This window comes from Mus musculus, chromosome 18 (assembly GCF_000001635.26).
Source record: "Mus musculus strain C57BL/6J chromosome 18, GRCm38.p6 C57BL/6J".
In the NCBI taxonomy this organism is placed as follows: domain Eukaryota; kingdom Metazoa; phylum Chordata; class Mammalia; order Rodentia; family Muridae; genus Mus; species Mus musculus.
The window spans coordinates 41,874,087-41,900,232 of record NC_000084.6 but is presented as its reverse complement, the minus strand read 5'-3'; the positions used below and the strand labels follow the sequence as shown (position 1 = coordinate 41,900,232).

The window sequence follows — 26,146 nt, the reverse complement described above, 5'->3', positions numbered from 1 at the left end:
TTAGGGTCTAAGATCAACAACTTATAAATGGGACCTCATGAAACTGAAAAGCTTTGTAAGGCAAATGACACTGTCAATAGGACAGAATGGCAGCCTACAGATTGGGAAAAGATCTTTACCAACCCTACATCTGATTAAGGGCTAATATCCAAAATTTATAAAGAACTCAAGAAATTAGACACCACCAAATCAAATAACCCAATTATAAAATGGGGTTACAGAGCTAAACAGAGAATTCTCAACAGAGAAATCTCAAATGGCTGAGAAGCACTTAAAGGAATGTTCAGTGCCTTTAGTTATCAGGGAAATTCAAATCACAATGAACCCTAGATTCCATCTTACACCCTTCAAAATGGCTAAGATCAAAAACTCAAGTGATAGCACATGCTGCTGAGGTTGTGGAGCAAGGGGCACACTCCTCCAGTGCTGGTGCAAATACAAACTTGTACAACCACCTTGGAAAGTCAATTTGGTTTGTCAGAAAACTGGGAAGAGTTGTACCTCAAGACCCAACTATACCACTCCTGGACATACACCCAAAAGATGTCCCACTATACCACAGGTACACTTGCTCAATTATGTTTATAGCAGCTTTATGTGTAATAGCCCGAACCTGGAAACAACCTAGATGTTCCGCAACTGAAAAATGGATACAGAAAATGGGCTCATCTACACAATTTAGCTATTAAAAACAAAGATAGCATGAATCTTGCAGGCAATTGGATGGTATATCATCCTGAGTGAGGTAGCCCAGAGTCAGAAAAACACATATGGTATGTTCTCACCATAAAGGATGCTACTTCTTAATAACTTATTTCCAGATAGGTCTGTCTTCTTGCATGGCCCCTCCCAATCAGCTCTGCTCATTCTGTTGTCATTAGAATCTTAGTCTCCCGAAACACAGTCTTCCCCAGCAGAGAAAAATGAATATTCTGTGAGTTATAATGCGTTTTTGTTTTCTTTTTGACCATAAGGCCTACGAATCCCAAATCCTTGGATGGCTCATTTGAATCCATCTGTTTGTAATAGACTTTGCTTACCACCATACCTTTTGGGAAATCTCTTAAACCAGCAAGCTACAATTCTGGGATGTTTTGTCTCTGAAGCAAGGTGAAATCTGGGATAGAAAGTGTTTTCCTGAGATTTGGATGTATGTGGGGTCACTGTATGATGGTAGGAGAGACCATGCATACAGGGTGTAGCAATGAGTGTGCTGACTTGCCCATAAGTTAGGAAACTCAGGTCCTGTTTTGAATAAACTCTGATAACGATGTTGTTCATTCCACTTGCTTTGATCTAACTGGCATTTTCTGTAAAATTAGATTGAATTAATGAAGTGATTTTAAAATTTAAAATTTTCATCCTCTCCTCCTTATTTCTAAACATTTTTCTGTCTGTAAATTTTTAAACTTGCATAAAAATTAAAGGGTTTCTGGTATGTAGGGATTAAAGTGCATAAGTCATAAAACACTAGTTAACAGGAAAGGCAGTGAACATGCATTAAGGATTTTATAATTTTCTATCATAGTCATATATGAGTTTGGCTCATATGAACCAAGCTGCATATTATGAATATGTGTAGGCCTTTGAAATCCTGGTCCTAGTAATAGAGCAAGATGGCTTTATTTTTTTTTTTTTTTTTTTTTTTTTTGGTTTTTGAGATAGGGTTTCTCTATATAGCCCTGGCTGTCCTGGAACTCACTTTGTAGACCAGGCTGGTCTCGAACTCAGAAATCTGCCTGCCTCTGCCTCCCAAGTGTTGGGATTACAGGCGTGTGCCACCACTGCCCGGCTAAAATGGTTTTTTCTAGTCTATACTTTCCATAAATACAGTTTAGAAGCTCTAGAGAGACAAGATAGAATAATGAGAGTAGCTGTAATCAGTGGTTGCACACCGTGATCCAAGCACTTGGTAGTTTTACAAACAGTTATCCTACCAAAAACCTGGCAAAGTGAATGCAGTTATTCCTACCTTCCCCCTATAAAGGTGGAAATGAATGGCAGCATACAGTGCTGCAACTTGCATCCCATTCTCTTAGCTGCTGGTGTGAAGACAGAAGTCTAGGCTAGGAGATAAGACAGTGAGCTAGCTGCAGCTGCACCTGTCACCTTGAATCAGACAGTTGTCAGACTGCAGAGGTCATGCCCTTGCCTTCTTGGCTCCTACATTGCTCTTTCTAATGCTCTTCTGTTCTATTCAACCGGGCACTGGGGCATCTGTGAGCTGAGTTCTCCCGACTGTCCTGGATCAAATCTTCCACAAGTGTGTGAGTTTTCTGAGCCTGTACACCCACTCTGTTGTGCAAAATTCAAATATACAAAGACAATGGAAACAGAAGATGGTGGCCACCATAAATCTTCTAGATACCTTCTAGATAGAAAACGAGGCAGGCACGGAACTTAAAGCTGAAACAGGCTGAACCAAGATGTACCCCCTCCAAAAAAGAAGCAGAAAGAAAGGAAGGAAAGGAAAAAAGAAAGGAAGAAAAAAGTAAGGAAGAAGGAAGGGAGGAAGAAGGAAGGAAGGAAGGAAGGAAGGGAGGGAGGGAGGGAGGGAGGGAGGAAGGAAGGAAGGAAGGAAGGAAGGAAGGAAGGAAGGAAGGAAGGAAGGAAGAAAGAAGAGAGCTGACTGGTGTGTGGACTGAATGCTAACATACTGCAGCAGAGGTACAGATCTTATGTGGATCCAAAGAGCCCTTGTAGGTTCCAGCTTGCCCTCAGCTAGGCTCTTCACACTAAATTAGGGCTCTCAGTTTGACCCAAAGACCCGTCAAATCCACCAGTCCTCTCAGCTCAGGAGTTAATTGATTGAAAGGTAACTTCATTTCCTGCAGGTCGTCCAGTAGTCTACCTGTAGGTCTGTGCTTACCTCATGCTGCATACTACTTGAAAGCTCTCTGGGTTGCCTGATGTGTTGAGTTGTTCCTCTTCAGTCTGCCCTTTCTTCCTTCCTTCCTTCCTTCCTTCCTTCCTTCCTTCCTTCTTTCTTTCTTTCTTTCTTTCTTTATTTAAGATAGGGTTTCTTCTGTGTAGCCTTGGTCATCCTGAAACTTGCTTTGTAGACCAGGCTGGCCTTGAACTCACTGCCCCGCCTCTGCCTCCAGAGAGCTGGGATTAAAGGTGTATGCCACCACTATTCAGCTGAGGGTGGGGTGAGGTGTGTGATTTCTGATCTAGACTTCTACTCTGGTATTTGGGGTGGTTCTAGATAATGCTAATTAGAAGCTCCCTGGCTTTCCAGTTCTGTGGACTTGTTACTTTTGCATTCTTTGCCTCTTCTGGGGGGTGTCTTATTTTATGTAGATGTCTACTCTTGGGTAGGAGTTCATCTTTTGGTGCTGGAACCCTATTGTGTCTACTCTTTGAGGGACCTCCGCAGTGGGCAGAGCACCTGGAAGGGGATCTCCAAGAGGCTTCTGGGTCTTCCTATTCAGGAACAAAGGAGTGTTGTGTTTAGTGTCTCTGAGTTTATTGGAGTATGTCTTTCTGTGACCTTCAAGTTGTTTGATTTGAATTCTACTTGCTATCTGGGATTTGGCATTTGTCTCATGCTAGACCTTAGCTACCTGTCTTCCTTGGCTATGGCCTAAACATCGTTTCTTTCTTCCCTTTCTTTCTGCTTCAAGCCCTCTCTCTTTTCTGCTTCCTCCTTCTTTCCCCCTACTTTTTCTGGATTTTTGTTGCCATTGTTACTGTTTGGGTTTGAGACAGTGTCTGCATACCCTAGGCTGGCCTGGAATTCACTATATAGAACAGGGTAACTTTGAATTCATGGTGATTCTCCTGCTTCAGCTCCACAAATACTGTCTGTCACATGTGATCCTAAACTGTTTTTTATTTTTTATTTTTAATTTTTTCCCCCAAATTTCCGGAGCAAAAGAAACTGCATCTTTTTCAGTTAATTAATTTCTTTTATATTGATTCCCAGCTTAAGTAGAATTTAAAGGTATAATTAAAATTATTCTTGATCAGTGACCTTTAGTAGGGTATAGCTTTTGTTATTTTTAAAGATACTTAATTTGTCAAAAACTTGACTTTTTTATTAGTCTCTAATCTTTTCCATATGTCTGAAATAGTTAACATTCAAAGAAGTTATGACATTCTTCTCCCAAAGACTTTTAAAATCTTTTACACAATTTTTCCTAGACTTGTTTAAGACTGTTTCTAAGTAACTAGTATATGAACTGAATAACTAGTTCCCACTTTAAATTGGACTCTCTGAAGAGCCATTCCTGATAATACCCTGCCAGATTAGTTGCATGACCTCGGACAAACCATTAAAATCTCTGTCTCATTTTCCTTATCTGTAGAATGAGGACAGTATTGCTTCCTACTTCCTAGAGTCCTTGGGAAGACTAAATTAATTATATAAAACAACATGGTTCAGGACTTGGGACAAGCCAAATGACCGGTTGTTGTTTTGTTATTATTTAAAAAGCAAAGTACAAGACAGTTAAAAGCAAAAACTTATTTTCCTCATTATAGGACTGAAGACAATGTTTAGTGGTTATAAAGAGCCTGTCTTTGGAGTCAGTGTGACCTGGGTTTAAATCTTGTAGCCCAGCCTTTCTCTGGGTGACATTTGAATAATACTGTCTACCTCATGAGTATGAGAAACACAAGCAAGTATAATGAAGCACTTTAAACACCTTGGTGCACAGGAAGTGACCATAAGTGATCATTGTCATCTTTTTGCTAAAGCCCTAATTGGAGGCATTTGCCCTCCAAGCTCCCAGAGTTGCTCCCGGAGTCTGCGCAGTCCAGAACTGCAGTTTGGCCTCCATGGGAAAAGAGGGGCTCTGCCATAACTTCTTGAGTAATTATGGAAGACTATATCAAAATAGAGAAAATCTGGATTAGGTACTTATATGGTGTATAAGAGTGTATAACTACAGGCCAGACAGTGGCCATAGTGGTCTTGAAAGTGAGGAAGGAGTGCCTAGTTCTGCAATTCGGGAAATCTCTGTGGAAAGAACTTCACCATCCAAATATTGTTAGACTTCAGGCTGTGCTCATGCAGGATTCCAGGTTGTATCTAAGTATCAAGTCCCTGTCCCTGGATCTCAAGAAGTCCTTGGATTTAATCCCTCCTGGTCAGTTCATGGATTCTTTATTCATCAAAAGTTTTCTGTCCAAAATCTCCAGGGGATTTTGTGTTTTACACTCCCTAAGAGTTCTTCACAGAGACTTTGAAAACTCAAAATGTATTGCTTGATGAAAAAGGGACAATAAAACTAGCTGATTTTGGCCTTGACAGAGCATTCAGAATACAGATAAGAGTGTGCATTCATTCTTCTGTTGAGGGACATCTGGGTTCTTTCCAGCTATTTCTGGCTATTATTAATAAGGGCAGCCTCTGGATGACTTTTTCTTCAGTCTCTGCTCCATATTTTGTCTCCATATTTCCTCTTTGTGAGTATTTTGTTCCCCCTACTAAGAATCACTGAAGCATACACAATTTGGTCTTCCTTCTTGAGCTTATGAACATAGTAGAGCATGTGTCCTTATTACATGTTGGAGCATCTTCTGGGTATATACCCAGGGGTGGTATAGCTGGGTCCTCAGGTAGTACTGTGTCCAATTTTCTAAGGAACCGCCAAACTGATTTCCAGAGTGGTTGTACCAGCTTGCAATCCCACCAGCAATGGAAGAGTGTTCCTCTTTTTCCACATTCTTGCCAGCATCTGCTGTCCCCTGAGTTTTTGGACTTAGCCATTCTGATTGGTGCAAGGTAGAATCTCAGGGTTGTTTTGATTTGCATTTTCCTGATGACAAAGGATGTTGAACATTTCTTTAGGTGCTTCTCTGCCATTTGAATTTCCTCAGTTGAGAATTCTCTGTTTAGCTCTGTTCCCCATTTTTTAATAAGGTTATTTGGTTCTCTGGAGTAATAGCCAGAAGCTGGAAAGAACCCAGATGTCCCTCAGCAGAGGAATGGATACAGAAAATTGTGGTACATTTACACAATGGAAAATGACTCAGCTATTGAAAACAATAACTTCATGAAACTTTTAGGCATATGGATGGATCTAGCAAATATCATCCTGAGTGAGGTCAGTCACAAAAGAACACACATGGTATGTACTCACTGATGAGTGGATATTAGCCCAAAAGCTCCAAGTACCCATGATACAATTCACAGACCATATGAAGCTCAAGAAGGAAGACCAAAGTGTGGATGCTTCAGTGCTTAGATGGGGGAACAAAATACTCACAGAGGAAATATGGAGACAAAGTATGGAGCAGAGACTGAAGGAAAGAGCTCCTGGGGACTGGACCACCAACCAAAGAGTACACATGGAGGGACCCATGGCTCTGGCCACATATGTGGGAGAGGATGGTCTTGTTGGAAATCAGTGGGAAGAGAGGACCTTGGTCCTGTCAGGGTTCGATGCCCCAGTGTGGGGGAATGCCAGGGCTGGAAGACAGAAGTAGGTGGGTGGGTGGGTGGGTGAGTGGAGGAGCACCCTCATAGAGGCAGGGGGAGGAAGGATGGGATAGAGGGTTTCTGGAGGGGAGACCTGGGGAGGGAGGGGATATTTGAAATATAAATAAAGAAAATACCCAATAAAAGAGGAAAAGAAAAAAGAAATAAGAGTGTGCACTCATGAGGTAGTGACAGTGGTACCGGTCGATCTTTGGAAGTGTTGCTGGGATCTGCTCGATACTCCAACCCACTTGACATCAGGAGTATAGGGACCATATATCCAGAACTGGCAACTAAGAAGCCACTATTCGGTGTTGATTCAGAGACTGACCAAACAAACTTTTAGGATTTTCAGAGCTCTGGGAACTCCTAACAACTAAGTTAGACTGGAAGTAGAGTCCGTGCAGGACTACAAGAACACATTTCCCAAGTGGATGCCAGGCACCCTTGCATCCCGTGTCAAGAATTTGAATGAAATGCTGGAGAGATGGCTAGGTGGTTAAGAACAATGACTGCTCTTCCCGAGGTCCTGCGTTCGATTCCCAGCAACCACATGGTGGCTCACAACCATCTGTAATGGGATCTGATGCCCTCTTCTGGTGTGTCTGAAGACAGCTACAGTGTACTCATATATATAAAATAAACAAAATAATTCTTAAAAAAATAGCAAAAAAAAAAAAAAAGAATTTGAATGAAGCAGTTCGAGCTTGCTCTAAAAAAAGGTAGTCTACTATCCTGCCAAACGAATTTCTGGCAAAATGGTCCTGAAGCACCCATACTTTGATGACTTGGACAATCAGATTAGGAAGATGTAGCTCTCTGTGGAAGTCCCTGCCTGCTGTGACAGGGGAAGTTTGTAGCATTTGCTGTTGGCTCTCTTCCTATCTCCTCTTCTTTTGTAAGCTATCATCTGGACTTTTCCTAATTTCATACATACAACTTAATTAACATGTACATATTATTCCATACGAATTTAAATATAATAATTCTGTGTATGTGCTTTAAAAAAAGGCACAAATTGGAGTCAGGCTTGATGGTGTATGCTTATAATCCTAGCACTCAGGATGATGAAGCAGAGGATCATGTCTCTACTGGATAGCAAGACTTTGGCTTAAGAACAAAAACGAAAGCATGCTAATGACCAAAATTGGCACATTTTCATCCAATTTTTATAGGCAGATTTCAAACAACATCCACAGTACGAATAGAGTTATACATCTTTTAAAAAATAATATTTTATCACAAATGCCTTTTACACTAACTACATAAACTTCAAAGCCATCCTTTTCATTGCTGTATAATGTTTCATTAAGTAGTTAAAACTTACTTTGCTCTTTAGTGCTGAATGTGTTGAAGTTCTTTCTAACTCACAGTGTTACTCAGTATTACAGTGTTACAAAGTGACAAAAGGTGAAACATCTTTAGGCTGGAAACGTTTATGTTTATGACACTATCTTAGAAAATATTAACTGAAGAATTCCTACATATGTAACTGTTCCCATGGTCTTTGTGAAGTCTCATGTTTCTTAATGAGCCACTTCAAGATAGAATGTACTACTTTATCTTCAGGACCCAGAGATTGCTCAGGGTTCAGTGGCTACTTATGACTTGATGAATATATTGTTATACTATTTTCCAGGAATGGTAAGAATTTTATGATTCTATTCTATTTTAAATTACTATTAAAGTAAAGTAATTTCTTTTCAAATGCAGAAACAATGGAATGGTAATGAAGCCACTAGGCACCCCAGTATTTTACATATCACCGTTTTATTATTATCTACTGATTTTTAGTTAGTAGACAAAGAAATGGTTTTCACTGTGGCATTTTCACACCTGTGTATGTATATATTTGGTTCCTATTTGGGCCATCACAATATTCTGTCCCCATCCCCACTTCTATCCTCTCATTGGGCCCTTCACTCTATAAGTAACTCACTCCTCCTTCTGCCTTTTTGTCAGATGTATTTTGCTAATCTCCTTTGGTCCCCACTTTTGGCTTTTTTCATCTATGTGTTAGCCTGTCTTTTACTTTATGGACTGCATGCACACATAAACCTTAATATATGCATATAATTTAAATCTATATTTTACATATTAGATAGCAACACATACAATATTTGTCTTTCTGAGTCTAGCTTTTGCTTCCCACCACGATCTCCAGTTCTGCCCATTTTCCTGAAAATGTTCATTTTGTTCTTCTTTATGGCCAAGTAAAACCCTGTTGTGTGTGTGTACCATGTTTCCTTTTTCCAGTCATCTGCTGAATGGGCATCTAAGCTGGCGCTTTATTTCCATGAATTGTAAACAGTAGACATGGATATGTAAGTGTCTCTGTGATGTGATGGCTTGGGGACCAGAGGGTTTGATGAGACAGGTCGTGTTGTATGCTCAGCATGGTGCAGCAGAGCTCTTAGCCTGCCTGCTGAGGACCAGGACTTCCTTTGACCAGATTCTAGTTCTGTCCCTGTTGTTGTTGACCAGTGCTGTGACCTAATGAAAGTTGGTTTGCATCACCGAGCATCTCTTTGTGGAGATGTAACCAGCAAGGGAAACACTCAAGGTACATCTCTGGTGGCATTTCCTCTGGGCCACTGGACACTGACTGAAGGGGCCTTGTGTTGTCAGAGGTTACCATTTGTCTTTAGGCCACAAGAAGACTGGAGGGTTAAACACTGTTAACACAAGCATGCTGTGTGCCAGCAGCTTTACATGTCTCATTTAATCCTTAAAGGTAACATTGCAAAGCACAATGCTCCTTCTGTTCTCTCTACCCCATTCCAGGCGAGGAAACACATTCTTTGAGGTAAGTGCTCGTTGTGGAAACAGCTGGAGAAATTCAGGTTGAAATTCTAGGTCAGCTGCTCGATAACCACGTGGCCTTCAGTTTTGAGACTTTCCTTCCCTGGAAATGATGAGAGCAAAAGTAGCTCACCTCACAGGACTGTTGAGAACATTAAAAATGCGGGTGAGATGGAGGCTTGTTGTCAGTAATAGATTGATAGTAACCTAGGGGATGCTGAGACTTTCTGAGATGGGCTTTTTTAAAACGAGCATATGTGTGGCTACAGGAAATGATACTTTGTTCAAAGGAGACACCTGATTTGAAGACATGCATGCAGAAATTATTGATTAACACAGAAGTCTGAATATGGGCAGGAATAGAAATAGTACAAAAGGAGAATTATCTAAGAACCCACTGGATTTATTTATTTCCTGGGTAACAGTTAAATTTATACATTCGGTTGTGGGCAATTCATTGATACAATAGACAGATACTGGCTCTCCATTTTGTTTTAGAGTGAGGAAGGAAAATGGAGAAGCTGTACTGTGGCTTAAGTTTGATGAACAGGAAAAAAAAGGCGATAAAAGGAACTCGATAGAAGCCTTGTTATTTTTTCATTTGTTACCACAAGAGTGGGTAATGGGCCCCACTGGTGCCAGACACTAAAGGCCCCCCCTGCTGGAAGATGGGAGAGAGTCCCTTGTAATTAAGACCAACACAGACAGAGTGAGGAGTAGTGAACTTGTCCATGGATGGTGCCTTCTAAGCAGATATGGATGTTCAGTCGAGGGTTGGTCCAGGGTGAGGTTTGGCTCTGAGTGAGAAGCTAGCCTTGATTAACGGTGAAAGAAAGCTGTGTTTTACATGAAGTTCAAATCAGGAGAAATAAAATTATCCAGGTCACATTTCTAGAGAGTCAAAATTAAGGCAGATCAAGTCTTGTTGGAAGGTGGAGAAAGTACTTGGTAAGAGAAGCGTACCAGAAACTTGATGCTTGTCATGTTGGGGTTTAGAGGGAGAGGGCTATGGGAATGGCAGTGTCAGGTTTTCTTCTATTTGGCTGTAGATTTCCCTAATTCAGATGGGCCACTTTTCAACCCTTTGCTGAGGATTTCCTTTATTCTGGTTTAGAAAATACAAAATCTTTTCCAAGTCTTAGATTCTATTATTTGGGGAATCTATTATTTCCTGTTGCCAGTTGCAAGAGTTAAATATTCTCTTTCAGGAGAGAGAAAGATTAATAATATGAAGCAGAGGTATCCAAATCATGGTAACGGTTAATGTTATTCAGTCACTCCTAAAGACTTGGCATGATTAATAAAAACAAAAATGAATCTTACCGAAGAACATACCAACTAGTATGGAAAAAAATCAGTTCAAAGCTGTTGTGTCTGACTAGTCCTACTTGAAAAGTATTGTATTTGAGATAATTTGTAGATGTGATTAGATATTGACTCATATATTAAAATTCATGACATTTTGTTTGGGAACAGGACTAAAATATCTGATTTGTTTATCAGAATTTTTGAGCCATAGTCAATAGGGGAGGGAGAAGAACTTTTGGTACACATCCAGCCTTGTAATAGGCTTTTCACACTCTCATTTGAACCTCCAGCCTTGCTGAATTCCAGCCTCTCCTGCTTGATTGCCTTGAGTCAAATGGAGGCTCTGTTTTTTAGTTACTGTGTGGGTTTGGATAGGATGTTGAATGTCTCCAAGCTTTGGTGTCACCATCAAACACAAGTAACAGTCCTTTAGGGCAGATGGGAAGTAGAACAAGTTTGTTCTGGGAAGGCTCACACACAGTGTTGGCGCACAGCACGTGCTAACAAATCTTTCTTATTGTTATTTGGTCCTGTTCCAGTTTTTATTAGATGAAGCTAGCTCTAAATTGAAAAGAGCTGGGCATCCAATTAAAAGGTGCTTTATTGTGATAAAATACCTCTTTCTGGAGAGCTTTGCTGAATGTTTCTTTTATATTTTGATGAGAAAGCTGGATGCAGATAGCTTCCTCCTTTCACCCCTCCCTTCCTCATGTTTGTTTCTCCCTCTCCGTTATTCTTCGCAAATAATGCCCATCCTATCAGGTTCTAGTGTAGGTGGGATTCAGCAGCAGATAGCCATAGCATCTTTCTTTGCTCTCATGGAATATACCTTCTGACTGGGAGTGACAGAAGGCAGGTTATTTTAGAAGCTTGAGGATTGCTATATGAGTGCTATCAAGACAGTGGGGCCTGGTGACTTGATGTAGACTTTCTTGGGCTGTGTGAGCAGGGGTGGTCCTGGGAGGAGGTGTTTTCTGAGGAGGCGCTAGATCAGTTGAGCTGTGAATGCTGCAGAGAGCTAGGGTTACCACTTGAAGAGCTAGGGATGTTCCTCAGAGAGAACAGGAAGTGAGAAAGAAGGCACTGGCAAGTTTCTGAGTAGGATGTTGACATGTGAGTCAAGTTTGTGGTCAGAGGAGAATGCAGAGGGCCATGGCTGAAAGACTGGGATGGAAACAGACTGGACAGAGCCTGGTGAGCGTGTTAAGGACGGCAGGTCATGCTGAGAGTTGAGGCAGTCAAGTGTTACTACGCTACCTCTGTGCATGTCTTCACAAGTCTGCGTTGTTAGCAAGATGATTCTGAACAAGTTCTACACAATCCATCTTAAAAAGAAAATGGGAGATGAAAGGTCACAAAGTTTATGGAGTAAATTTGATGCAAATATTTCCATTCAGTGCCCAGTGGTTTATAATGTAAGCCTCAAGCGTAATTGTTGACTAACTCTCAGTATTTGTTGACTAATCCGGATTTCCCCAGAACTGGTGTGTGCTGCTGGCTCCCTCCATGTCAACTTTTCTTCCTCTCATCACCCCATCTTTTTCTTGTTTTGTCTCTTCATCTCTGTGGCAGCTCTTGTGACGTGGAGCTTTCCACCCACACTTCAAGGATGCTGAGCATGAGGTAGACTCCTTGAGGGCAGTTCATCTCAAACTCATTCTTGTATATTCACAAGTTGTAGGTTGAAAAGTTTTACAATCTATCAGCATTGAGCACCTACTGTGTGTTAAAATTCTGTTCAAGATACTGGGGTTAAGACATAAGCAAAATTTCTTCCCTAGCGGAGTACCTTGGCATCTCGTCTAAAGTGGTAGGAATGCAAATTGGTGATTGATTGGTTAGCTAGTGGGTTCATTCTTTCATTCCATGGACAGTTATGGTGTCTTCTGCATCCCAAGGCTATATTCTTCTACAGGATGCATTCTTGTTTGTTTGCCTTTTTATTGTTACTCTATCTGTGCTGTGGGTTGGCGATATCACATGCCTTGACATGTATGTGGAAGTCAGGACAACTTTGTGAAGTAGTCTCATCACCTTTTCCTTTTGTTATAGGGATCAAATGTGGTTGGTCAGGATTTCCTGGCACGAGTATTCACCTGCTCAGCCACTTCTTCAGACCCTCCCTCCCCCTCTCTTTTTCAAGGCTGAGTCTCATGTATCTCAGGCTGATTTTGAAATTGCTATGTAGCCAAAGATGACCTTGAACTTCTGCCCCCCGCCCCCCTTCCACTACCTCCTGAATGGTGGGGTTGTGGCTATATGCCACTACACTTGATTTTTAAGCAGTGCTGGGGATGGAGCTTTGTGTATGCTGGGAACCAGCTAAGCTACTTCTCCAGCCTCAGAGGATTAAGGAAGATTAGGGGAAGCATGGCTAGTTAATTACAGGGTGTTTACTGTAAACTAGCATTTTTACACTAGGAATCTCGGTTTTCAGATTAGACATGATTTTACCCCGAAAACAACTCCATGTCGCTATCTTTTTTCAAAGAGGAGGCAATCGAGGCATAAAGATTTTACAATTTTGAACGAAGTTTCACAGCAAGCTTGGATATGACCCAAATGTCTTCATTAGACGAGTATTAGCTAATGATAGTGTCGTTTGTGGCTACCTAGGCGGTTTTATGCGCTATTGTCTCTTCCCAGAAGAGGTGGAGGGAAGGGCAGGAAGGTGTGGGTGTGGGTGGGTGGGGTATCAGGAACTTGAAAGGTGGGGAGTTTAGTCATCCTGTTTCCTTCTCAGTTCTGTGCAGTTCCCTGTGCTAATTGCTTAACAGGGAGAGTGCTGTGCAAGCTCCCTGCTCCCATGCCTTTTCTGCACTCCCTCTTTACTGTCTCTGGTAGCTGCATGGGGCCATCTTGTCCTGTTGGATCTTGATGCTGCTGGCTGCAGCCTTGTGCACTTTGTGGCAGCTGGTGCTATGGATAATGTGTTAATTAGGTTTTCTATGGTGATAAAATACTATTATTGACCAAAGCAACTTGGGGAGGAAAGGGTTTGTTTTGCTTCTGCTTCCATATCACAGTCATTGAAGGAATTTCGGGCAGGAACTCAAGGCAGAAGCCTTGGAGCCAAGAGCTGATGCAGAGGCCACGGAGGAATGCTACAGACTGGCTTGCTTCTCATGGGTTGTTCAGTTTGTTGTTATACATTCCAACACTACTTACCCAGGAATAGTACTACCCATCAATCAAGAAAACACCCTATGGCTTGCCTACATGCTACTATTTTTTTTTTTTTTAAAGATTTATTTATTTATTATATGTAAATACACTGTAGCTGTCTTCAGACACACCAGAAGAGGGAGTCAGATCTTGTTACGGATGGTTGTGAGCCACCATGTGGTTGCTGGGATTTGAACTCTGGACCTTCGGAAGAGCAGTCGGGTGCTCTTACCCACTGAGCCATCTCACCAGCCCGCTACTATTTTTTAAATTAAATTAAATTTACTTTAATTATTCACTTTACATTCCACACACTGGCCCCTTTCTAGTCACCACCCCCACAATCTTCCCCCTACCCTTCTCTTCTGAGTGGATGGAGGCCTCCCTGGGTGTCTTCCCACCCTGGCACTTCAAGTCTGTGAGGCTAGGCCCTTCCTTCCTCTTCCATGGAGGCCAGACAAGGCAGCTCAGCTAGTAGAACATATCTCATGTATTGATTATAAAATAAACAACTTTTGGGATAGGACCCACTCTAGTTGTTCGGGACCCACATGAAGACGAAGCTGCACATCAGCTACATATGTGCAGGGAGGCCTAAGCCCAGCCCTGTATGTTCTTTGATTGGTGGTTCAGTCTCTGAAAGTCCCAAGGGTTAGTTGACTCTGTTGGTCTTCATTCTTATGCAGGCATCTTCTCAAGTGAGGTTCCCTCCTCTCGGATGACTCTTGCTTCTGTCAAATTGACAAAAATTTAGCTATCACAGGCAGTATTTGCTCCAAAGCCATGAACCAGAAGAAGGAGTTATCTCCAGTGGGGTCTTTGACACCAATCTTTTTTATCACTGTGATAATTAAGTGAGCAGTTCTCTTATTAAGAGCTCTGCATGGGCACACCTTTGGGGAACTGCTCTGATGTCTGTAATTTTGTAAGGTCTAATATGACTCCCTTTGGAGCCTCCCAGGTAAGTCAGAGCTTCCTAAGGGAGTGACAGCTTGATTATAAAATAAACACACTGTCTGCAGTTAGACATCTTAGGTTCTGACCTCTCCCTGAAGACACACTTTGGTCTTGCAGTGATAATCACCAATTTCTCAGAAACAGAGTGGGCTCGTGAAGGGTTTTGAGAGGCTCCAAGACTACAGAATGGAAGTAGTTTTAAGCATCGCTGTCCTGGCTTTAGGGACACATGGCCCTGAGGTGCCTTAGTTGCCGGTGCTTTGATAAATGAGGACAGATCCCCTAGTAATAGAAGGAAAAAACATTCTGAAAGTAGAGAGATAATAAAAACAAGCTGCTTTATGCTTTGTCAGTCTGGAAAGCTTTTAAGGCACATCTAGAAGGTGGATGCACTTAATGTTTGCCCTGCGTGTGGGCCTTATTGTGTGTGATAAGGGGAATAAATTTAGCCTCTTTAAGTCTGATCTCTCTTGTGTGTGTGTGTGTGTGTGTGTGTGTGTGTGTGTGTGTGTGTGTGTGTGTGTGAGAGAGAGAGAGAGAGAGAGAGAGAGAGATTTGAACTAGAATAAACTTTATTTGAAACTCCTGTGGATGGGGCTTCAGCCCCTCCTTTTGCCCTGCCCTCACTCTTCCCTTTCAGCATCTAACTGTTCTTCTTAAGAGTAAAGTGGTACGTGGGGGAAAGAGGGAAAGAAAAATCAACTGTCACATTGTGAACATAATTGACTCAATAAATAATGTCTCTGAATTCCCAGGGCAAACCTCAGAATCTTTATTTATGTCAATTAGTGGCCCAGTAAGTGGTGGCGGTCTTAATTTAGACGGATGGGATGGACCGTCGCTCAGTTCCCCCTCTCCAAGGAAGTCTGTGCTTTCCTTGTTTTAAAGACATAGCGTCTGAAAAACTAAGTTTGAGAAAGAATTTATGTGTCAGTTTGCATTCTTCCTGGAGGTGAAGGGGTATTTAAATATTTAACGGGATGGTTGGAACGAGAATAAAATTGAAACAAGGAAGAAAACTCCTTGTCAATTCTATCAGGGCAGGGATTTTGTCTTAGCTGTTCAGCATTTAACATCCAGTGCACATAGTAGGCACACAAAAATAATTGTCAGCTCTGCTGTTGAATAAATTAATAAATGAACAGAAGTGAATACCATCTTGGCCTGGTTCTTAGACTCTGCTTGGATTTTATCCTACTACTTTTTACACCCGCCATCCCTACCGCTTTCTCTCCCAGGATTTAGACCACTAGCTTTTTTTTTTTTTTTTAAGATTTATATTTAGTTATGTATGTGTGAGATTGTACATGCATGTGATTTCAGGTGTCCGAGGAGACCAAAAAAGCGTGTAGGAGTCCCTAGAGCTGGTATTACAGGAGGTTGCAGGCTGCCTGGTGTACGTGCTGGGACTTGAACCCAGGTCCTCTGCAGGAGCAGCTAGTGCTTTTAGTCAGTCAGCCATCTCTGCAGCCCCAACAGTTGACTAGGTTTTTTTTTTTTTTTTGACAGGGTTTCTCTGTGTAGCCCTGGCTATCCTGGAACTCACTCTGTAGACCAGGCTGGCCACAAACTCAGAAATCTGCTTGCCTCTGCCTCCCAAGTGCTGGGATTAAAGGTGTGCGCCACCACTGCCTAGCAGGAGACTGGTTTTTAAAGTACAATTTCAGCAAACATCTCCAGGTATGATTAAGGAGAAGCTGCTTCATCGTGCCCAGATGAGCGGAGTCGGAAGGGTTCTCAGATGTGTTACAAAGGTACTTTTACACATTTTTGTGAATTGCATCTTAGAATCACATGAACTGTGTTATCAATGTACACATCCAGGCTTTCACTGTTAGGGCTAAGAAGTCTCTAATCTATTGGAGATGGTCCTGGTTGGTTTGGTGTGCTGGAAATAGATAACATTAATCCAGTTGGCCTCAAAGTCCTCTGGCCTTGGTAGTCTAAGGCATTTTTGGAAAAGGTGACAATCCTAAGGTACCCAGCAGAAAGTCTGTGAGCTGTAAATAGGCTGCGAGTCTCCTGACTCCAGTGATTATGCTACTGGTCCTGTGGTTTGCTGTACTGGTTCATCTGACAAGCCATGCTTCTCAGCCTCTGTCCGGGTCCTTTAACGATGCTTCTCCCTAAAGCTGTAGCACTATCTGGGCTGATGGCCCTGGCACAACTGGAAAGACCTTCAGGATTATATGCCATCTATTCTGCTTTCATATTAGTGTGTGCGTGTTTGTGTATATGTATGTGTGCATGCGTGTATATATGTGTGTGTTTGAATGTGTATGCATGTGTGTGTATTTGTGTATATGTGTGTATGTGTGTTTGTGTATATGTGTGTGTGCATGCGTGTGTATATGTGTGTGTTTGAATGTGTATGCATGTGTGTGTATTTGTGTATATGTGTGTATGTGTGTTTGTGTATATGTGTGTATGTGGATATGTTTGCATATGTATGGTGTATGTTCATGTGGGTATGCATATGTACATATAAGGTTTACGTATGTGATTCATGTGGATGCCAAAGGTAGTTGTTAGGTTGAGATGGGTCTCTACTTGAACCCAGAGCCCATGCATTTGGCTAGAATGGCTTGACAATGAACTCCATATATCCGTCCGTCTATCTCTGCTCCTTGCCTCCCAGGGCTGGGAATATAGAATATAGACGTGTGGCTGACTTGTCTTCCTTCCTCCCTTCTCCCCTGCTTGCTTTTGGGTTTGTTTGTTTGTTTATTTGTTTGTTTGTTTGTTTGTTCTGGTCATTTTAAAGAAGTGAGTTGGGAGTTTGACTCAGGTCACCATCTGTGCACACTGCACACTTTGCCCATGTAGGCGTCTCTCCAGCCCCTAAGATGTTTTACTGTGTTCACCAATGATGCTTTTGATTCCTTCCGATCCCTGTCTTTTGGCTCACACAACACAAACACCAATGGGGCCCACTCAGCACTGCCCTGCTTTCCCTTAAGGTAATCACATGAAAGACTATCAAAGATACAAAACTCTGCCCACGCCCCCTCCCCAGAGCCATCAAACCTGCTTTTCTGAGGAACCATTTTTAAAATTCCTTTAATTGCTATTATTCTCAGCAACTCTAGTCTCTGTGAACAGCAGTCCCCCAAACTTCTGGATCCTACCTCACAATTATGCCTCAGCTCCATGTTTCTATAGGAAAGCTATTCTTTAGCCCACAGAACTGGTCTCCAAAGTAGGGGAAGAAGATCTGCCATCTTCTTTCCTCCACGACCCAGGTGGTAGACAAGGTGGTGCAGGCATCCAGGAAAAAGAGCAGAGCATCGCAGAGCATCACAGAGCATCGCAGAGCATCGCAGAGCATCGCAGAGCAGAGCAGAGCAGAGCAGAGCAGAGCAGAGCAGAGCAGAGCAGAGCAGAGCAGAGACTAGAGTGTGTGTCTGAAACCTGCAACCAGCATGGAGCGTTGTCTGCCTGCATCACCACATTCGAGCTTTGGGCACATACTTAAAGCTCTTTGAACATCTGTGGTCTAACTAGGAAGGTGGTTTTGTCTGTTTCAAACAAGGTGTCAGAGAAGTGGAGAATTTCATGTAGAACATATTTGGGGAGAATCTATATACTGTGGAGAGAAGCAGGGGAGGCCAACTATGGTACAGCTGCAGCAAAGGTCTCAGTGACGCCATGCGGAGCTACGGGGGTGCAGTACCCTCAGAATTATTTGCAATTGAGGGAAGACAGCCATTATGTCTTCATATCCACCAACCATAGGATATGGGCTAGCCCTGGAGAGGGGGCGTGGCCTCAGGTGATGATCCACCTTGGCTGAGATCCTGAGATTTGTGCCAGCAGCAGTCCCTAACAGGTCCTTGTGTGTGGATGGGAAAAGAGGGCCTTCATCTTGGAGAGCATCTCAGTGGGATGTGGCAGCACCTGCTGCCCACACTAACGTGCTTGAACCTTGGCAGGGAAAGCAGCACAATTGTCGCCATTCAGCAAACATTTACCGTTGCCATTTTCCCAACTCCGGCAAGCTGTGCCACTTGTGAGACATCGCTTACCTTGGCTCGGGCTGCTTTCTGATGTAAGCATATTCTCAACTCTGCTCTGCCCACCTCCCAAGCAACTCCGAGAGCAGGCAGAGAAAGCAGAAGGGGGATTGCTGAGTGAAACATTACAGAAATGTCAGGGATGACTGAGCCCTCTCTTCTGCAGTGAATATATGGTCGGGACCTGGATTCCCCGAAGGGAGAAGGTTGTGATAAATGTAATGGTGCTTGTCTATGAAAGATGGCATTTTGATCTTTCTTTCTTCTCTCCATAGGGAATTAGAATAATGGAGATGCTGCTAAAGGAACAGTGTGGCTCCCCCTTAGTGGAATAAAAAAAAAAAATCAGTGAGTATCCAAAGTCAAATCAGAATTATTTACTCAAGCCGTGTTTTCATGCTTATAAACCTGGCATTATGAATCAGCCTCCCTGAGCTATTCACGCTCTGCGTCTCCCAGTGATACCCATAGAATACTATTTCACAGGCATTTTGTTATCTGCGCAGCGGCTTTATTTGCCTGGCTCTCTGATTTTCAAAGCAGGTTTGTACAGTGCATTGAGTTACAACTGCTTTCAAATCGCTAAAACTGTTCAGTATAATCTAGCATGATTGAGGCCCTTGAGGTGGCAGAGATTTGTAAAGGCGGCTCTCAGGATCAACCGAAGCTTAGTTTATTGTTCTCAGAACAATAAAAAGGGAGACTTAGAGCTGTAATTGGGGCAGGAAGGATCACAAGAAAGGGATGTGTTGATTGGCCTGGAAAACAAATACATCTTATTAGACTGGAAACTAATCCCCAAGACCAAAATAATGAAATTCTCCCAAATAGGCAACTTCCACAATGCCAACCTTAATGCCTGACCTTATGTGGTGAGTGGCCGTCCAAACAAGGGGGACTGAAAGAATTGTGTATAAATCATCTTCAGGTTACGAGTATACAGACTACATGAAAGGGAAATGAATTTAGTGTTTGTACTTGGGTTCTAGCTCCAGGGAATCTCATTAAGTATGTGCAAATATTTCAAAACTATGAAAAATTTCCCAATCCAAAATACTTGTGGAGATACTTGCTAAGTGAACATGTCCTACTGCTTGAAATGCTGTTCTGAAGGAATTTGAATCTTAGGAATAATTCTTGGGCTCTAGCTTGAAGGCCTTGAGTGATTAGAAGTGTTTGTCATGGGCACAGACTAATAATTCGTCATTATCTTAGGTCAGCTTGGAAGGATACCACACATGGCTTCCTGTAAACAACCTGCTGGTCTAATTGTGGTATATGATGAATTCTGAGAGCAATTAGCCAAAGAAGACATGATAGGACCATGTACATGCAAGTAGCTTGAGTTTCAAAGCATGCCAGCCATGCCTCTGAATGGACAGTCATTGGAGACATTAGTTGGAGGGTTGCATTTCTGTTGATTTGCACGTTGAGCGATATTCTGATGAATACTTAGCTATACACACTTGACATATAGTAGATTTCAATGTTACTGGAGGGCTAATTAAGGTTATTTTATTTAATACAGGCATGGCAAATGACATTGCTTATAATGTGTTGGAATTGGATCTTAAGTGTGGTTTGCCCTGATATTCAGCCTATTCTTTGAACAAATGATAAAGACTTTGACAACATGGCCCCGTTTTCCTGTGCTGGCATTTTTGAGATTCACTATATTATTTACTCCACTTACTATTGTGATAAAATACTTTATAGAAGGAACCTTAAGGATGAAAGATTTATTTTGGCTTTTATTTTTAAGAGGGGATAGAGTACATTATGGTGGGAAGACATGGTGGTGAGATTGTACAGCAGCTGGTCACATTGCCTTCATAGCAGGGAGCAGAGAGACATGACTGTTGTTGCTCATTTCACTGTCTTTCTCTTCCCCTTTATATTACATTCAGAATCCCAAGCCATGACATGGTGCCACCAACACTCTGAATATGTCTTCCCTTTTTGACTAAATCTCTTTGGAAATATCTTCACAGACTCACCTAGAACTCGGTCTCCCAATTGTGTGACCCTCTCTTCTTCCTGTGACCTGTTGGCTGGCCACTGGCAGGGAGGATAAAGGGAGGTGGGGCAGGGTTTGGATGGCCATGAATACCAACCAGCTTCAGTGAGACAGCTCAACTTTATTTGAGGTGAACAAGGGCTATATAGATTTGGGGAGTGGGTAGGGAATTCCAAGGTATATATACACTATTGACTAGGGTGAGACGTGAGAATGCTTCATTTACATAAAGAGGAATACCAAGAATCTGGCAGACAGGTTCTTATCGAGGGGTGGGGGAAACATTGAGCCTGTAATCTGGCCACAGGCTACATGACTCTCCTTAGAGGACATGTAGGAGCATGTAGGCTGAGAGTAGGGAGAGAGCGGCCCCACTCCTCTCGGATGAGATTTGAGGGGGTTTGGGCATATCTCAATTTTACTTTTGCTCCAGGCCAACTCCCAGGTTTCACATCTCCACATCCCCACATCCCCAGACAAATCACTTCTGAAATCCAATCAGTAGACTATCAAGTCCATCCTTTTTCAATCTGACACCCAGACATCCCACTTTAAACTGTGACACTTTACCCTTTGTCATCAAAGGCTCATGGCCATCTCATGGCATATTGTAATAGTAACCCCTTCTCATAATATAATAAAAGATACCAGCCAAAAGAAAATAGCTCCTGGCAGGTCTTATAGACAGGTACAAAGCAAGACAAAACATCTGCCAGAACAACAGCCACGTATTAGATTACCAGATGTGTTAATCTGTCCAAGTAACACAACTGCACCTTGTGAAACAGCTGTGATTAGAGTCATCAGCAGATTAAACTTAAAATAATTAACTGTCATTCTCCAACATCCACCTGTTTTCTGCACAGGCCAAGTAGACTTAAATGAAGAGATGGTTAGAGCCACCACCCCTATGGCCTTGATGGTGACTCTTACCTTCACAATCTCTCCAGGGATTCAATAATGGCTTGTTTGACTGTTGTTCCAGATAGAGGCACCTCTAATGGCTTCCATTTCTGTTGCAATCTTAATAGAGGCCACTCTCACTAAGTACTAATGTGCTTGTGCACTTGGGCACTGATCCCATCTTACCCAGGGAGTAAGATGTGAAGTCAGCTCAGTTCCGTTGAGGAATTAAGGGGGCCTGTGCTAACACTGGAAAGGCATATGCCTGCTAGCTTCCAAAGTTTGAATTAGAGGTTTTGAAGTTTTAGTGAGCACCAGAACCATCCCGGGGAGTGTAAAGCACAGAAGAGTGAGCTCACTCTCGGAGTTCTGGTTGACCAAGTCTTAGATGGGCTCCCAAGCTTGTCTTTGGGTAGAGATGGATCCAGTCAGTGTTAGGACACTGGGGAAGCAGATAGCTGAGGTTTCAACGTGGTTGGGTATACAGCTACCTTTATATCAGTCAGCAGAACAGGTTTCATCCTGACTTCTAGAAATCAAAGCCTCTTCTTGCATGTATCTATTTATCATACATAATATGATATCTTTTCTTCTGTTAGTTTAATGTGGACAAGCTCCAGGTTACAGCAAACTCATATGAAGAGAGGAGGCAAGAGTCATGCTAATTTGTGGCTCTAAGTCAGTTTGGATTTAAAGCATTGTTGATAAAAATGAGTGAGTTTAAAAAGTTTACAGTCTGGCCTGTTGTCTTTCAGCCATGTTCAGCCTGGCCCGTGTGACCCAGGATAGCTATGAGTGCAACTCAGTACAAAATAATTAACCATTTAAAAAATATTTTGAAGTTGCTGTTATTATTACTATTATTACTACTACTAATTATTATTATTATTAGTGCCTTGTGTATGATTTGATTACACAGTTGTTCAGTGTGAACTTTCTAGATAATAATGTAGTCTTTACAATATCAAAAGATGAGAAACTTGGATTATCTTCTTTTTTTTTTTCACTGTGTGAGACTAACCTACAGCTTGGGCTTTTCCTGGTGTATGGGAAGTGTTTTACTCATCTCAAGTAGCTAAGTGGTGGGGTCTACAGAGTGCCAGGACTTCTAAGGGGGGCACTAGTGTTTTGTGCCATAGAATAATTCCTGTATTATATGCACAGAGCGGGATGCCACAATTCATGTCACTTTCTCAAAGGAGTAAATGAAAAGGATCTCTACTCTTCACAGAGCCATCTACAATTACTATAAACTGAAGACTGCTATTTAGGCTTTAAGCTGTTCTCCAAGCCAGCATCATCGACTTACTAGTCATATACAACTAAAATGATGATTTAATGATTGACTTTGAGGTGTGCCATTTTGTGAAGTATAAATTGTTCTTTAATCATTACAAACCAGATTTGGAAAAATTTGAGGCTTTGATTTCGTAGCTCAGCTACAACCTTATTTTCTCCCCTCCCCATTTTCTTGACCATTTTTACAATGTTTTTGTAGTTTAAATTCCCTCTGTCTTGATGGAGCCTTTTTACTTCCTCAAAAAAAGCTTTAGGAAAAATAAGTTGTAGGAGGGGAATGTACTGTTCTCATGAGATGGAAAAAGTGATAAAATAAAATGGAAAGGGGCTGGCATTTGGGAGGCTGAGGCAGGATTGCTGAGAGTTTTACAATTCTTAATTTTCTCTTGGTTTTTGCATGTGTGCATACACCATATATATATGTATGCATTTATATGCCAATGTGTGTGTGTATGTGTGTGTGTGATGGAGGGAGGGCAGGAGAAGGGGCGATAATCTAAGGTATTGGTTCTTACACTGCACCATATTTGAGACAGGATCTCTTGCTCTGCTGTGTGTGCCAGGCCTGGGAGCGCATGGAGATTCTCTTGTTTCCATTTCCCATCATGTCTGAGTGCTGGGCTGATAGATGCACTTGATAATGTGTCTGACTTTCCATGGACCCTAGATATTTGAACTCAGGTCCTCATGATTATGTAGTGAGCATTTTGCCCACTAAACCATCTCTCCAGCCCAGATCTCTTGTCTTTAAAAGACAATTTGTAGACTTATACAAATGTGCAAAATAGATTTTTTTTCATATTTTTAAAACACATGTCTTTAATCACAGCACTCAAGATGTACACTCATCTCTATGTGTTCCAGGCTAGTCAGGGCTATGTAGTTAACCCTATCTCAAAAAAATTACATTCATGTAGCATATGCCTCCATTTTTCCTGGTACCTAGCATCAGAAGTAACATTTATGAACTCTCTGACCTGTGCATCCAACTGGACATTTGAAGATGTAGAAAGCTTAGAAGGTAATTTTCTCATGGATTGAAATGGAGGCACATAAATCTCAGTAACCAATATGCTTGTGGCATTGCTGCTGACACATCTGTTTGATGGATTTTTGATTTCCTGTCACGTTTGAATAAAACAAATAGTCCCGACATCTGTTTGTTCTTGCCGCTGGCATTTGGAACTGGCTTGGTGAGGTCTGATAACACAGAAGAGTTCTGTCCCACCAGAATGATTAAGACCTCACGTTTGGCTGTAGCTTCAGTTCCACTCTGAACTGGATCCTCTTGGTAGCTGGACTTAATAAAATGAGGTGCCTGCTTTGTTCGAAGATCATTAGGGGGTAGGAATGCAATTTCTTCAAGAAATTATCCATAGTGAGAGAATTCAAGTGACTCTCGGGAGTTGCTTCAGAAAAGAGGGCAAATAAGTATTGATCGCTGAGACGTGTTTATTAGGTGATAAAACCTATTTCTTTCTCTTGCAGGGAAGCTGCCACTGTGTCTACTTTTCCTCGAGACTCACTTCTTGGCCATGACATCATAGACACAATGACTGGATGGTGGTTTCAGGACAGAGTCAGAGGGGCTTAGAGAAGAGGGGACCTTCCTGCTAGACACAGACTTGACACTCCCTCCCCTTTGGGGCCTGCTTCAAATCACAGGACTCACAGAGCTGGAGGTTTATCACCTGGTCTTTTTTACGATCTCATGAATAAAGGGAAAAACCTATCAGATGACATCTATGCTTTCTCCAAATGTTTTGCTGATTGCCTGTAATGGTGTCAGGGCAGCCAAGAGCAGGATAAAGGCTCAGGGAAGCACCTTGTGCCCATATGCTGTCAGCATCTGTATTCAAAGGATCCAGGAGAGGATTCTGGGAATGATAAGAGGTTCATCCTGGTACCTCTTTCCAGAGAGCTGGAATAGAAAGACAGTGTGCCAGACCTGTGGTGAAGCTAAGCCATATGTATACCATGGTCAGCTAAGCCACATGTATACACTGTGATGAAGCTAAGCTACACGTATCCATGGTGAAGCTAAGCCATATGCATACCATGGTGATGCTAAGCCATGTGCATACCATGGTCAGCTAAGCCGCATGTGCGTGGATTTTTGATATTCTCAGAAGTCAGTACAGCTTTTAGGAGATAACACGTAACCTCTGACTTGCTCCTCTATGAGAACATGGAGTCGAGAGCGTAAGGCAGGGTCTGGCTGTGGCTCCCACTAACTTGTTTTGTAATTTGGCACAAAATCTCCGGTTCTCTTTTGACCAGAAAGTTGTGAGTAGTCAGGCATAGTTCCCCTATCTGTAGGTTTAGCGTGAAGAGTACAGGTTTGGCACCAGCTGGATTGGCATGGATTAAATCCAGGCTCTCGGTCCGGGACCCGCCGAACTTAGGAAATTAGTCTGAACAGGTGAGAGGGTGCGCCAGAGAACCTGACAGCTTCTGGAACAGGCGGAAGCACAGAGGCGAAGAGGCGCTGAGGCAGCACCCTGCGTGGGCCGGGGACAGCCGGCCACCTTCCGGACCAGAGGACAGGTGCCCACCCGGCTGGGGAGGCGGCCTAAGCCACAGCAGCAGCGGTCGCCATCTTGGTCCGGGACCCGCCGAACTTAGGAAATTAGTCTGAACAGGTGAGAGGGTGCGCCAGAGAACCTGACAGCTTCTGGAACAGGCGGAAGCACAGAGGCGCTGAGGCAGCACCCTGCGTGGGCCGGGGACAGCCGGCCACCTTCCGGACCAGAGGACAGGTGCCCACCCGGCTGGGGAGGCGGCCTAAGCCACAGCAGCAGCGGTCGCCATCTTGTTCCGGGACCCGCCGAACTTAGGAAATTAGTCTGAACAGGTGAGAGGGTGCGCCAGAGAACCTGACAGCTTCTGGAACAGGCAGAAGCACAGAGGCGCTGAGGCAGCACCCTGTGTGGGCCGGGGACAGTCGGCCACCTTCCGGACCAGAGGACAGGTGCCCGCCCGGCTGGGGAGGCGACCTAAGCCACAGCAGCAGCGGTCGCCATCTTGGTCCTGGGACTCCAAGGAACTTAGGAATTTAGTCTGCTTAGGTGAGAGTCTGTACCACCTGGGAACTGCCAAAGCAACACAGTGTCTGAGAAAGGTCCTGTTTTGGGCCTTCTTCTTCGGCCAGGAGGAGGTCCAAATACAAGATATCTGCGCACCTTCCCTGTAAGAGAGCTTGCCAGCAGAGAGTGCTCTGAGCACTGAAACTCAGAGGAGAGAATCTGTCTCCCA

At 42.8% G+C, this 26,146-nt stretch overlaps 1 protein-coding gene and 1 pseudogene across 1 annotated transcript in view; both read left to right on the top strand.

The window, feature by feature from the left end:
- Prelid2 (PRELI domain containing 2) overlaps positions 1 to 24,537 on the top strand; it is a 75,499-nt gene extending 50,962 nt beyond the window's left edge. Inside the window, exons 6-7 of the mRNA NM_029942.1 lie at positions 18,948 to 19,020; positions 24,380 to 24,537. Coding sequence (NP_084218.1) covers positions 18,948 to 19,007 — 60 coding nt within the window. The 3' untranslated portion in view covers positions 19,008 to 19,020; positions 24,380 to 24,537. The remainder of the gene's footprint in view (positions 1 to 18,947; positions 19,021 to 24,379) is intronic.
- Gm18371 (predicted gene, 18371) lies at positions 4,722 to 7,427 on the top strand (annotated as a pseudogene).
- Positions 24,538 to 26,146: the final 1,609 nt, after the last annotated feature.